The 14,994-nt window shown below is 44.5% G+C and overlaps 1 protein-coding gene across 2 annotated transcripts in view; it reads left to right on the top strand.

Moving 5' to 3' along the window:
• Nucleotides 1–14,994, top strand: part of ANKK1 (ankyrin repeat and kinase domain containing 1) — a 132,655-nt gene that overhangs the window by 87,988 nt on the left and 29,673 nt on the right. The window contains exon 1 of one of the 2 annotated variants that reach the window (XM_056543657.1): nt 4,805–4,849. The exons of the other annotated variant lie outside the window; for it this stretch is intronic. Within the exon in view, the coding sequence (XP_056399632.1) occupies nt 4,826–4,849 (24 nt within the window). The 5' untranslated portion in view covers nt 4,805–4,825. Of the gene's footprint in view, nt 1–4,804; nt 4,850–14,994 lie in introns of those variants that run through there. 2 annotated transcript variants of the gene reach the window in all.

Raw genomic sequence — 14,994 nt, 5'->3', positions numbered from 1 at the left:
ACCCAGCATGCCCTTCCGCTGTCCGTACATGCTGGGGGTTGTAGCTTTTGCAACAGCTGAAGGCACACTGGTTGCAAAACACTGAGTTTGTTACCAAACTCGGTGTTTCACAACCTGTGTGTCTCCAGCTGTTGCAAAACTACAACTCACAGCATGCACTGATAGACCGTCCATGCTGGGAGTTGTAGTTTTGCAACAGCTGGATGTTCCCCCCCCCCCCCCCCCAATGTGAACGTACAGGGTACACTCACATGGGCGGAGGATTACAGTAAGTATCCGGCTGCAAGTTTGAGCTGCGGCAAATTTTCTGCTGCAGCTCAAGCTGCCAGCGAGAAACTACTGTGAACCCCCGCCCATGCGACTGTACCATAAAAACACTACACTAAACACAAAATAAAATAAAAAGTAAAAAACACTACATATACACATACCCCTACACAGCCCCCCTCCCCTCCCCAATAAAAATGAAAAACGTCTGGTACGTCACTGTTTCCAAAACGGAGCCTCCAGCGGTTGCAAAACTACAACTCCCAGCATGCACTGATAGACCGTCCATGCTGGGAGTTGTAGTTTTGCAACAGCTGGATGTTCCCCCCCCAATGTGAACATACAGGGTACACTCACATGGGCGGAGGATTACAGTAAGTATCCGGCTGCAAGTTTGAGCTGCGGCAAATTTTCTGCTGCAGCTCAAGCTGCCAGCGAGAAACTACTGTGAACCCCCGCCCATGCGACTGTACCATAAAAACACTACACTAAACACAAAATAAAATAAAAAGTAAAAAACACTACATATACACATACCCCTACACAGCCCCCCTCCCCTCCCCAATAAAAATGAAAAACGTCTGGTACGCCACTGTTTCCAGAACGGAGCCTCCAGCTGTTGCAAAACAACTACTCCCAGTATTGCCAGATAGCCACTGACTGTCTAGGCATGCAGGGAGTTTTACAACAGCTGGAGGCCCCCTGTTTGGGAATCACTGGCGTAGAATTCCCCTATGTCCACCCCTATGCAATCCCTAATTTAGGCCTCAAATGCGCATGGCGCTCTCACTTTGGAGCCCTGTCGTATTTCAAGGCAACAGTTTAGGGACACATATGGGGTATCACCGTACTCGGGAGAAATTGGGCTTCAAATTTTGGGGGGTATTTTCTGCTATTACCCTTTTTTAAAATATACAAAAGTCATGAAACACGTGTGAGGTATAAAGGTTCACTTAACCCCTTGTTACGTTCCCCGAGGGGTCTAGTTTCCAAAATGGTATGCCATGTGTTTTTTTTTTTTTTTTGCTCTCCTGGCACCATAGGGGCTTCCTAAATGCGGCATGCCCCCAGAGCAAAATTTGCTTTCAAAAAGCCAAATGTGACTCCTTCTCTTCTGAGACCTGTAGTGCGCCAGCAGAGCACTTTTCACCCCCATATGGGGTGTTTTCTGAATCGGGAGAAATTGGGCTTCAAATTTTGGGGGGTGTTTTCTGCTATTACCCTTTTTAAAAATGTAAAAATTTTGGGAAACCAAGCATTTTAGGTAAAAAAAAAAAATTCACATATGCAAAATCGTGAAACACCTGTAGGGTATTAAGATTCACATTACCCCTTGTTACGTTCCCCGAGGGGTCTAGTTTCCAAAATGGTATGCCATGTGTTTTTTTTTTTCTGTTCTGGCACCATAGGGGCTTCCTGAATGCGGCATGCCCCCAGAGCAAAATTTGCTTTCAAAAAGCCAAATGTTACTCCTTCTCTTCTGAGACCTGTAGTGCGCCAGCAGAGCACTTTTCACCCCCATATGGGGTGTTTTCTGAATCGGGAGAAATTGGGCTTCAAATTTTGGGGGGTATTTTCTGCTATTACCCTTTTTAAAAATCTAAAATTTTTGGGAAACCAAGCATTTTAGGTTAAAAAATGTTTTTCTTTTTTTTACATATGCAAAAGTTGTGAAACACCTGTGGGGTATTAAGGTTCACTTTACCCCTTGTTACGTTCCCTGATGGGTCTAGTTTCCAAAATGGTATGCCATGTTTGTTTTTTTGCTGTCCTGGGCTCTACTGCGCCCGCCGAACAATTAACATAGACATATGAGGTATGTGCTTACTCGAGAGAAATTGGATTTCAAATACAAGTAAAAATTTTTTCCTTTTTACCCCTTGCAAAAATTCAAAAATTGGGTCTACAAGAACATGCGAGTGTAAAAAATGAAGATTTTGAATTTTCTCCTTCACTTTGCTGCTATTCCTGTGAAACACCTAAAGGGTTAATACACTTACTGAATGTCATTTTGAATACTTTGGGGGGTGTAGTTTTTATAATGGGGTCTTTTATGGGGTATTTTTAATATGAAGACCCTTCAAATCCACTTCAAACCTGAACTGGTCCATGAAAAATAGCGAGTTTGAAAATTTTGTGAAAAATTTCAAAATTGCTGCTGAACTTTGAAGCCCTCTGGTGTCTTCCAAAAGTAAAAACTCATAAATTTTATGATGCAAACATAAAGTAGACATATTGTATATGTGAACCCCCAAAAAAATTATTTTGAATATCCATTTTCCTTACAAGCAGAGAGCTTCAAAGTTAGAAAAATGCTAAATTTTCATTTTTTTCATCAAATTTGGGGATTTTCCACCAAGAAAGGATGCAAGTTACCATAAAATGTTACCACTAAGTTAAAGTAGAATATGTCACGAAAAAACAATCTCGGAATCAGAATGATAACTAAAAGCATTCCAGAGTTATAAATGTTTAAAGTGACAGTGGTCAGAATTGCAAAAAACGCTCCGGTCCTTAAGGTGAAAAAGGGCTCGGTCCTTAAGGGGTTAAATAGAGATACCTTCATGTTTTATTTGCTCATCATTTTTAGTCTACTTATTCAATCCATGATCAAAAAGTACCTTGCAGCACTACCTATTTTTTCCATTTTAGGTGGTTTATCATGATGGGGAGGAGTGAACTGGGAGGATTGAAAAATGTATCAAGATCATGATAGGTGCTCTTTAATGTCATTTTGCTGTGCATGATGGTCTTCAAAAAATCGGCAAACTTATTGAGAGGCACTCTTCTCTTAATAAATTTGGCATATTGGCAATGCACAGCTGCACCCCAGTTAGAAATTTACTCTAGCTACAAGCTGGCAAATATTTTAGCTTTTATTTAGACCAATTTTTGACATAAATTACAGTAAATATGGTAGGTCATAGAGGCCATGCCCCTTTTATGCTAAGTCTGGCAAAAATGTCACAAATTCTTGAGCCAGAAAATTGTCATCCTATTATTTCACATGTTTTAGGAACCTAGCATTGACATTAACTGGATATCTATACAGATGTTGCTTACTTTAGCAATCCCTACCAGTCTCCTGTAATGTATGAGAAAATGTGGAAGTAAGTTTTGAACTCACTTAGAGTGCCTTCACAGGGGAAATGAAGCATTGCACAATGTTTACACTCAAATTACTAGACTATGCGCGTAATGCTTCCTCCTAAATGAGAGATGCTGTTTACAATTATACTTATAAAATATACTAATAGATGATGGACCTCCATTTACTAAGTCAGAACTCCCTTTTGGGGTGTTTGAAAGTTAATACTGTGAAGCAAAAAAACCCTTTATACTTGATTCATAACGTTTTGATGCTGTTTAGTTTAAAGGGGTATTCCGGTGGAAAACATTTTTTTTTAGGAACTGGTGCCAAAAAGTTTAATGAACTGATGCCAGATTTGTAAATAACTTCTATTAAAAACTCTTAATCCTTCTAGTACTTATTAGCAGCTGTATACTACAGAGTTAATTATTTTCTTTTTGGATTTTTCTTCCGTCTGTCCACAGTGCTCTCTGCTGACACCTCTGTCCGTGTCAGGAACTGTCCAGAGCAGCATAGGTTTGCTATGAGGATTTTCTCCTGCTCTGGACAGTTGCTGACATGGACAGAGGTGTCAGTAGAGAGCACTGTGGACAGACAGAAAAGAAATCCAAAAAGTAAAGAATTTCCTCTTTAAACCCATTCAGGAGTAGATCATAAAACAGCAAAAGTGGAAGAACTTACTTTTTCTAACAAATCCTGACTTTGACTAAAATCGCAAGAACACATGTAAAGCGGGCGTGTTGTCCAGGGACTGACCGGGGCGGTGTAGCAGTGCACTATGGGGTGGGAAAAGCTCCAAGGAAACAAACTGACAATGACCTTTATTATCAGTTTTACCTGCACTAGCCTGTACCCGCAGGTCAGTACGGGTGACACTGTTGTTAGTTTCCCTTTCCCTTGCATAATTGTAATGTAGAGAATATTCCAAAAAGAAAGTAATGGAAAGTAACGTCATACATTTGGATCCATTTGCCTATTGACATCTATTAGAGAAAAAAAAGTTAATTTTGCAGTTTAGCAAGCTGCACTATTCATTAACAAATGACACGTAAAAACAAAAAACAAGATCTGTCAAACACTGTCTACATGGTACTAATTGGCATATATTGCCCCTTTGAAGCCTATGGGAATGTTGCATTTTACACCTCAATACCGTTTCAGTATACAAATATGTCCTGCAGTTGTTTGCCCTGAGCACAATGTGAAAAGAGCCGAGTTTTTCATATGTCTCCCTGAGTTATTCTTTTGTTGCCAGCCTTGTATTTAATCTGTATGAGCTCATCTCATGAAATCATTCTTACTGACTAGCTTTCTCATTTGTATTCTAAATATGTTTTTTTTTTTTTTTTTCAAGTGTCCTAGGCATGACATTGGAAATTTGAATACTGACAGAGGATATATTATGCAATTTAAAGCTTAAATGCATGTGCTAATCCCCCAGGCTATGTCACTGACACAGAATTCTAAATGCACTCATACTTTCAATTCCAGGTACAAGCATGTATTGTTCACTACCAGGGATAGGGTGAACCAGAAATGAATGCTCAAGTTACACAATACTATTCAGATTCTAATATATACAGTATACTACAATGTATTCATCATTTTTATATCTATCTTTCTATATATATAAAACTCAATGTGGGAGATTTATCAAAACCTGTCCAGAGGAAAAGTGTCTCAGTTGCCCATAGCAACCAATGAGATCGCTTCTTTCATTTAGCAGAGGCCTTGTTAAAAGTGAAAGAAGCGCTCTGGTTGGTTGCTATGGGCAACTCAGCAACTTTTCCTCTGGACAGGTTTTGATAAATGTCCTCCATTGAGCTATATATATATATATATATATATATATATATATATATATATATATATATATTATATATATTATTCTATATATATTAAACTCAATGTATGTGTGTGTGTGTATGTGTGTATGTTCCAGCATCAAGTCCAAACGGCTGAAGATATTATCATGAAACTTGGCACACATGTTACTTATATGTCAACAACAAACATAGGATAGATGATTTAACCCTTACTCACCCCCATACAAGCCTATGGGAAATATATTTTACTGCATAACGTTCAAATGGCTGGAGATATTTCGATAATACTTGGTCACATGTTACTTATATGTCCACTTAAAATATAGGATAGTTAATTTAACCCTTAACTACCCCCATTTGTAGTTGGGGTAGTCAAGGGTCAGGGTTTTTGTTTAAAGTACCATGCAAATCAATGGGAAATGTATGTTCCCACAAAACTTCCGTACAGCTGGAGATATTTCAATACCTGGTACACATATTACGGGTCGGGATAGGAGGTCGAGATAGGAGGACGAGATAGGAGGTCGAGATAGGAGGTCGAGATAGGAGGACTGTCACGATTCGGCTTACAGGTAGTGGATCCTCTGTGTCAGCGAGGGATTGGCGTGGACCGTGCTGGTGGACCGGTTCTAAGAGGCTACTAGTGTTCACCAGAGCCCGCCGCAAAGCGGGATGGTCTTGCTGCGGCAGTAGCAACCAGGTCGTATCCACTAGCAACGGCTCAACCTCGCTGACTGCTGAGAAGGCGTGGGACAGAAGGACTAGGCAGAGGCAAGGTCAGACGTAACAGAAGGTCGGGGCAGGCGGCAAGGTTCGTAGTCAAGATGGATAGCAGGAGTTCAGGTAACACAGGCTTTGGACAACACTAAACGCTTTCACTGGCATAAGGCAACAAGATCCGGCAAGGGAGTGCAGGGGCAGTGAGCAGATATAGCCAGGGAGCAGGTGGAAGCCAATTAAGCTAATTGGGCCAGGCACCAATCATTGGTGCACTGGCCCTTTAAGTCTCAGAGAGCTGGCGCGCGCGCGCCCTAGAGAGCGGAGCCGCGCGCCCCAGCACATGTCAGCCGGGGACCGGGACGGGTAAGTGACTTGGGATGCGATTCGCGAGCGGGCGCGTCCCGCTGTGCGAATCGCATCCCCGCCGGAAATGTCAGTGCAGCGCTCCCGGTCAGCGGGTCTGACCGGGGCGCTGCAGGGAGAGAGACGCCGTGAGCGCTCCTGGGAGGAGCAGGGACCCGGAGCGCTCGGCGTAACAGTACCCCCCCCCTTAGGTCTCCCCCTTTCTTTGTCCGGCAACTGCTTCCCATGGGATGAAGACACCGGGAGTGATTGGAGGGTTTCCTCAACGGCAGGCAGTACAGCAGGAGTGGGAATGGGGAGGGAGGGCAGAGGGTGAAGCTTGGCACGGGGCAGGGTGACACCAGGACGGGGGCCATGAGGAGGCACTGAGGCTTGCCTGACGGGACTGGGAGGGGGGGAGAGGCATTTCTTGTGGCAAGCAGAGTCCCAGTTCTTGATCTCCCCGGTGGTCCAGTCAAGGGTGGGAGAATGAAGCTGGAGCCATGGCAGACCGAGGAGGACCTCAGAGGTGCAGTTGGGAAGGATGAAAAATTCAATCCTTTCGTGGTGGGGTCCAATGCACATTAAGAGGGGTTTTGTGCGGTAACGCACGGTGCAATCCAATCTAACTCCGTTGACCGCGGAAATGTAGAGCGGCTTGACGAGATGGGTCACCGGGATGCAGAACTTATTCACCAAAGACTCCAAAATGAAATTCCCAGAGGCACCAGAGTCCAAGCAGGCCACGGCTGAGAGGGAGGAATTGGCTGAAGGAGAAATCCGCACGGGCACCGTGAGACGTGGAGAAGCAGACTTTGAACCAAGAGACGCCACACCCACGTGAGCTGGGTGCGTGCGTTTCCCAGACGTGGAGGACGAATAGGGCAATCCACCAAGAAATGCTCGGTACTGGCACAGTACAGACAAAGATTTTCTTCCCTACGGCGATTCCTCTCTTCCTGGGTCAGGCGAGACCGATCCACTTGCATGGCCTCCTCGGCGGGAGGCCCAGGCATAGATTGCAAAGGATGCTGTGGGAGAGGTGCCCAGAGATCTAAGTCTTTTTCCTGGCGGAGCTCCTGATGTCTCTCAGAAAAACGCATGTCAATGCGGGTGGCCAAATGGATAAGTTCTTGCAGGTTGGCAGGAATCTCTCGTGCGGCCAGCACATCCTTGATGCTACTGGATAGCCCTTTTTTAAAGGTCGCGCAGAGAGCCTCGTTATTCCACGACAATTCGGAAGCAAGAGTACGAAATTGGATGGCGTACTCGCCCACTGAAGAATTACCCTGGACCAGGTTCAGCAGGGCAGTCTCGGCAGAAGAAGCTCGGGCTGGTTCCTCGAAGACACTACGGACTTCAGCGAAGAAGGACTGGACTGTGGCTGTGGCAGGATCATTGCGGTCCCAGAGTGGTGTGGCCCAAGACAAGGCCTTTCCTGAAAGAAGGCTCACTACGAACGCCACCTTAGACCGTTCTGTAGGAAACAAGTCCGACAACATCTCCATATGCAGGGAACATTGAGACAGAAATTCGCGGCAGAGTCTAGAGTCCCAGTCAAATTTGTCCGGCAGGGACAAGCGGAGGCTAGGAGCGGCCACTCGCTGCGGAGGAGGTGCAGGAGCTGGCGGAGGAGATGGTTGCTGCTGTAGCAGAGGCAGAAGTTGCTGTAACGTGGCGGTCAACTGCGACAGCTGCTGTCCTTGTTGGGCAATTTGCTGCGATTGCTGAGCGACCACCGTGGTAAGGTCAGCGAGACTTGGCAGCGGCACCTCAGCGGGATCCATGGCCGGATCTACTGTCACGATTCGGCTTACAGGTAGTGGATCCTCTGTGTCAGCGAGGGATTGGCGTGGACCGTGCTGGTGGACCGGTTCTAAGAGGCTACTAGTGTTCACCAGAGCCCGCCGCAAAGCGGGATGGTCTTGCTGCGGCAGTAGCAACCAGGTCGTATCCACTAGCAATGGCTCAACCTCGCTGACTGCTGAGAAGGCGTGGGACAGAAGGATTAGGCAGAGGCAAGGTCAGACGTAGCAGAAGGTCGGGGCAGGCGGCAAGGTTCGTAGTCAAGATGGATAGCAGGAGTTCAGGTAACACAGGCTTTGGACAACACTAAACGCTTTCACTGGCACAAGGCAACAAGATCCAGCAAGGGAGTGCAGGGGCAGTGAGCAGATATAGCCAGGGAGCAGGTGGAAGCCAATTAAGCTAATTGGGCCAGGCACTAATCATTGGTGCACTGGCCCTTCAAGTCTCAGAGAGCTGGCGCGCGCGCGCCCTAGAGAGCGGAGTCGCGCGCGCCAGCACATGACAGCCGGGGACCGGGACGGGTAAGTGACTTGGGATGCGATTCGCGAGCGGGCGCGTCCCGCTGTGCGAATCGCATCCCCGCCAGCAATGTCAGTGCAGCGCTCCCGGTCAGCGGGTCTGACCGGGGCGCTGCAGGGAGAGAGACGCCGTGAGCACTCCGGGGAGGAGCAGGGACCCGGAGCGCTCGGCGTAACAAGGACGAGATATGAGGATGGGATAGGCGGTCGAGATGGGAGTTCAAGATAGGAGGTCAAGATAGGAGATCAACATATGAGGACGGGAAAGGAGGACGGGATAGGAGGTCGAGATAGGAGGACGGGATATGAGGACGGGATAGGAGGACGGAATATGAGGACGGATAGGAGGTCGGGATAGGAGATCAAGATAGGCGGACGGGATAGGGGGTTGAGATAGGAGGTCAGGATAGGAGGTTGGGATAGGAGGTCGGGATATGAGGACGGGATAGGAGGACGGGATAGGAGGTCAGGATAGGAGGTCAAGATAGGAGGACGGGATAAGAGGACTGGATCGGAGTACGGGATAGGAGGTCAGGATAGGAGGTCGGGATATGGGGTTGGGATATGACAACAATATATGAGGACGGGATAAGAAGTCAAAAGCTTCCTCTGTTGATTTTCCTCCACAAGAAGGATTGGGAAGGAAAAACCTGGCAATGCCGGGTACTCAGCTAGTATATATATATATATATATATATATATATATATATTTATAAAACTCAGTGGCCCTCATTTACTATTCTAAACCCGACCTCTTTTGTCGGGTTTTTTTGTCGCATCTTTGTCTGCGCCATGTCGCAGACATCGTGCGCCAGTCTGCGACACGATGCAACATTTTTTCCCGACAGACCCGATGTGGATTCTCCCAAACCCGAAAAAGGGGCATAACCCGACATTTCTGAGCTTTCCCACGTATTTATAAAGCTTTCCAACCCGAATTTGTTGAATTGTTGTGGATTTTTTCCCGACAGCTCAGAGGAGTTGGAAACCAAAACCAACAAAACCCACGTGCGACAAACAGGATGCAACATAATACCAGGGGAAAAAAGCAGTCGGGTAAGAAAGCAACATAGACTTACAACCCGATTTTCTTAGTAAATGAGGGCCAGTGTGTATGTGTGTGTGTGTGTGTGTGTGTGTGTGTATGTTCCAGCATCACGTCCAAACGGCTAAAGATATTAACATGAAACTTGGTCACATGTTACTTATATGTCCATTTAAAATATAGGATAGTTAATTTAACCCTTAACTACCCCAATATGTGAGGGTCGGAGTTTTTGTTTAAAGTCCCATGCAAATCAATAGGAAATGTATGTTCCCACGTAACTTCCGTACGGCTGGAGATATTTCAATACCTGTACACATATTACTGTTCGGGATAGGAGGTCGAGATAGGAGGTCGGGATAGGAGGTCGGGATAGGAGGTCGGGATAGGAGGTCGAAATAGGAGGTTGAGATAGGAGGTAGAGATAGGAGGTATAGATAGGAGGTCGAGATAGGAGGACGAGATGGAAGGACGAGATAGGAGGACGAGATATGAGGACCTCACCCATACTCACCCCCATTTGCCAGGGTCGGGGTTTTTGTTTAACCCCTTAAATACGCCGGGTTTTTCCATTTTTGCATTTTCATTTTTCCCTCATCACCTTCTAAAAATCATAACACCCAAAATCATAACCACCAATTCTACTTTGCAGTGACATTAGTAATTTTACAAAAAAAAGCCACGCCGAAACAGAGAAAAATTCATTGTGCAACAAAATTGAAGAAAAATTATTGGTGCCGCACGTTATTAGCCCTGGGTCCCGACCCGCTAGCCGCCGGGACCAACCCGCTATGACGCGACCGTTACCCTGCGTTATAGACCGTGAACGAGCGCAGGGCATACAGGTCCTTAAAGGGGTAAACCGGTACCACAGTTTTATGGTTATCTAGCGTGCTTGCAGTGAGTTTAGCACTTTTGTAAATCACATGTTATACATCTGTCCACATCATATGTTATACACATGTTATACATCTGTCCACACAGATCGCCACGGTCCCACTGCTGGGGACCCCCGGGATCACCGCTGCGGCACCCCCCTGTCATTACTGCACAGAGCCGCTCTGCACGTAATGACGGGCAATACAGGGGCCGGCGCATTGTTACGTCACGGCTCCGCCCCCGTGATGTCACGGCCCACCCCCTCAATACGAGTCTATGGGAGGGGGCATGGCGGTCGTCACGCCCCTGCCATAGACTTGCATTAATGGGGTGGGCCAGGATGTCACGAGGGGCTGAGCCATGACATCACACTGCTCCGTCCCCTGTATCGCCCGTCATTACGCACAGAGCAAACTTGCTCTGTGCAGTAATGATAGCGCGGTACCGCAGCGGTGATCCCGGGGGTCCCCAGCAGCGGGACCGCGGCGATCTGACATCTTAAGATAAGATGTCTAGGGGCGGAGTACCCCTTTAAAACTAAAGGAATGTGCTGGCAAATACCAGGACAGGATTATGGGGTGGCGGTGGGTTGGCATGGCAGCTGGGGATCTATTTATTGTCCTATTAGGCCTTAGACAGGGCATCACAGTCTTTCTGAAAGGCATAATACATTGTAATATGGAAGTATTGCAGTTATACCAGCATTTAGGCAATCATCAAGTTCCATGAAGATGCTAAAAAGTTTAATTAAATGTTTGAAAATACTTTAAAAAAAAAAAAAAAACACAAGCATTTTTTCCCCCATTGAAACTGTTATAGTATGTGAAATGTTTCTTGACTGCAGAACAAGAATCTAGGAAAGCTAAGGGAAGAGAATTACACTGAAATGTATGCACCATAGGTATCAGCCATTTATCACTTGTCAGAAACTAAATGAAATGTTCCAGTTACGTTAATCTTAATTGTAACTGACCGGTTACAGCATTACACAAGCTGGTAGGGATCCACATTTATTATATTGTTTATTACATCCCAGTCCAGAGCACCAGAGAATTGATAAATAGGATTGATATTGAGTAGTAAAGTTATTTAACTTGCAGTGTCAAGTAGAAATCCACATTATTGCACTGTAGAGTAAACAATGACTCATTGTTAATTAAATGCCAAGTAGGTCTTGAGAAATTAGTAAGTAAATACCCCCCTCCCCCCCAAAAAAAATCCATGGGTCTAGGGCAAGATACAGCCACACCAACATGACAGGTTTAAGAAAAGCTGTGTGCAAGGAACCTGTGTGATGGCACAGAATTACTCCAGCTCTGTAACAATGAGCTATGGGCACAGTATGGCACTATATAGTGTCGCTGTACTTTGTTAGGTGGTATCAAACCCTAGTTTCAACACAGAGGGTCCAACCACCCTGATCCCTTGCAGTTTCCAGAATGGGGTCCATCTCTTACCTCGGAACACTCCAGCCCCCACCTTTCCAGACTAACTGGACTCAGAAGTGACGACCGACTGAGGCCGAACATTGCTGTGACCAGTGATTGACTAGGCGGGTCGTCAATCTTGAGACCAGTTTGTCTAGGAAGGTGGGGGCAAGTTCTTTCTGAATTAAGATAAGCCCTGTTCTAGAGATTGCAGGGACTCCCAATGGTCAGACACCCGTGATCAGACACTTGTCCTCTATCCTGTGAATACATGATAAGCTTTGCTCACCGGACAACCCCTATGCTAAAGGGCTGTCAGGTGTGATCTAAAATAAAATTATGCTTTTAACATTCAAAGTTTTATACACTTACAACTGTGCCAGTATGTCTTTAGATAAAAGCTTTTATTTATTTTACTTGTCCTTGGAAAAATACATGAATACACTGTATTTCCATTCTGCTGTCAAATGATGTGGCTAAACTCTGAAGGCATCCATAGACATTTCAAGAGTGATTTGTTGAACACTCGGTGGACTGGCAGCTATAACTCCTGTCATGATCTTCCATTACACATGCCAAGTGTGCATGTGCTCTCAGAGGAGAATAGGAAAACTCTGAAAACAGCCAGATGTCTTATATACATAACATTAGATCAATGTGTTTTCCAAAGTGAGTGTGTTATTGTTGTTTCAATAATGCAGTTCATAACAAATATGTTTCTGTGTTTTCTAGTGCAAATGGGTTATCTTCTCACTCGTGACATGGACTGAAGCACAAACATTTACATAAATAAGCATTTATAACCATCATTTCAGTTATTCTTCTCCAAATAGCACTATTCCCTAAAAAAATACTTACCTACATTTAAGATTTACATATGTGACACATTGTACTTGCATTAACCATGATGGGAGTTTAAAGAGGTTATCCAGGTTTCATTAATTTTTCACTATCATGCCCGTGATGCCTAGTTATGCCTTACATATGTGGGGTGGATCAATTCATTTTTTTGTAATTTCATGGTTCCCCCCGCTAAGCATTCCTCTGGTTTCTGGATGACTGTTGTTTCAAACCTTTTCCAGGATCTTGTTCGGCTTGAGACAACAGCTGATCATGGGTGGCAGCATGTACAGCTGGACCGCACATGTCAGCAGGGGGCTGTCTTGTCAGGGAAGACAAGAAGAGGCCAAGCCCCTTGTGATCAGCTGTTGTCTCTGTCAAGGGCCGACCGGGGGGGGGGACAGGGAGAGTGAGCCCTAAACTGACCCTAAAACATCTCTCCCTGCCTACTTGCCCATCCATCGTAAATGATGGATCGATAACTGGGCGACGGTCCCTTCCTGCGCTAAAGTGCAGTGGTGTAAAAACACATAATATACATAGTCGGTCACAGACCAGAACAGAAACAGAAAACTACTGGACCACCAGATATACCAGACAGAATACAAATACTAACGGCAGAATATAAACTCACAAAAAGAGCAGAATATAGTGAATTAACAAACAGTTCATAAACCGGATATCAGATAAATGGTATACATGATATGAGTATACAGCAAAATCCAGGAGATGAAGGGAATAAACAGAAGAACTGAGAGCCAAAACACTAAACTGAACAGCGAAATTACTGAAGAACTATCACAATCAGGTAAAAGTACAAAGGACAAAGATCAGATCAACCAAACAGGATATAAATATAGGACACTGTTCACATTGGGACACAGAACATCCAAACTGGACTCCCCACTCCACTATAGTAGCCATTAATAATAAAGCCAAATAGGCTACTGGCCAGCAGACACATTCCCCCGTGTGGACAAAATGCTGACCCAGTAGGTAACAGAAATATAATACATGAAACACTAGACTAGAACCGGATGATTCTGAATAGACTCCAGAACAGGAAAAGAACATACAGGGCAAAGGTAACAAGCAAGACTCAGACATAGTGTGAACACCAACAAAGCAGAACGAACAAACATAATCCTAAAACTGACTAATGTAACACAGACTAAAATAAAAGGAGCGTGCTATATAACCATGGCTAAAAATCCAAATAAAATGACAAGATAAATACAAGGTAAATGCTCAAGCTGACATCAGAATATGATGTCAGAATATAGCACAAGCAGACATAGAAGTATTGCACTAAATAACCATCACCAGAATGCAGGAGAACGCTGGCTAAATAACTCCACCCGAGTTCTCATTCGCTCAGAGCATTAACTATTCCCTATCCAGGTGGAATAGCAAACTGCTCTGAACAAACTAGTGTGTAAATACACACCTAAACAGAAAAATACAAAATCAGATAAACGGACATTACAGTCTTGAGCCGAACAGGATCGATCAAAAAAGGGGTTAATCCACCCCACACATATAAGGCAAACAGAGCACTTAAAACATAACTTGGCATCACAGGTACGGTAGTGAAGAGTTAATAAAACCTGGATAGCTTCTTTAAGTGTCACCAGGAATGTTAGCTATTGTCCAGTGATAGTCTTCTTTTACATTTACAAATGAACAGATGGTTAGTTAAAGTCCTTAAAAAGGACATGTGACCTGATTTTACTGTCCTAAAATAACTCTGATCACATACCTCCGGTGGAAAACTTTTTTTTTTTTTTTTTTTTAATCAACTGGTGCCAGAAAGTTAAACAGATTTGTAAATGACTTCTATTAAAAAATTGTAATCCTTTCTGTACTTATTAGCTGCTGAATACTACAGAGGAAATTTATTTATTTTTTGAACACAGTGCTCCCTGCTGACATCACGAGCACAGTGCTCTCTGCTGACATCTCTGTCCATTTTAGGAACTGTCCAGAGCGGCATATGTTTGGTATGGAGATTTTCTCCTAATCTGCACAGTTCTTAAAATGGACCGAAATATCAGCAGAGAGCACTGTGCTCGTGATTCAGCAGAGAGCTCTGTGTTCCAAAAAGAAAATAATATCCTCTGTAGCATTCCGCATCTAATAAGTACTGGAAGGATTAAGATTTTTTAATAGAAGTAATTTACAAATCTGTTTTACTTTCTGGCACCAGTTGATAAAAAAAAAAAAAAAAAAA

The sequence above is a fragment of the Hyla sarda genome, chromosome 10 (assembly GCF_029499605.1).
Source record: "Hyla sarda isolate aHylSar1 chromosome 10, aHylSar1.hap1, whole genome shotgun sequence".
Taxonomy (NCBI): Eukaryota; Metazoa; Chordata; class Amphibia; order Anura; family Hylidae; genus Hyla; species Hyla sarda.
Note: the sequence above shows the minus strand (reverse complement) of the source record. Positions and strands in the feature narration are given on the sequence as shown.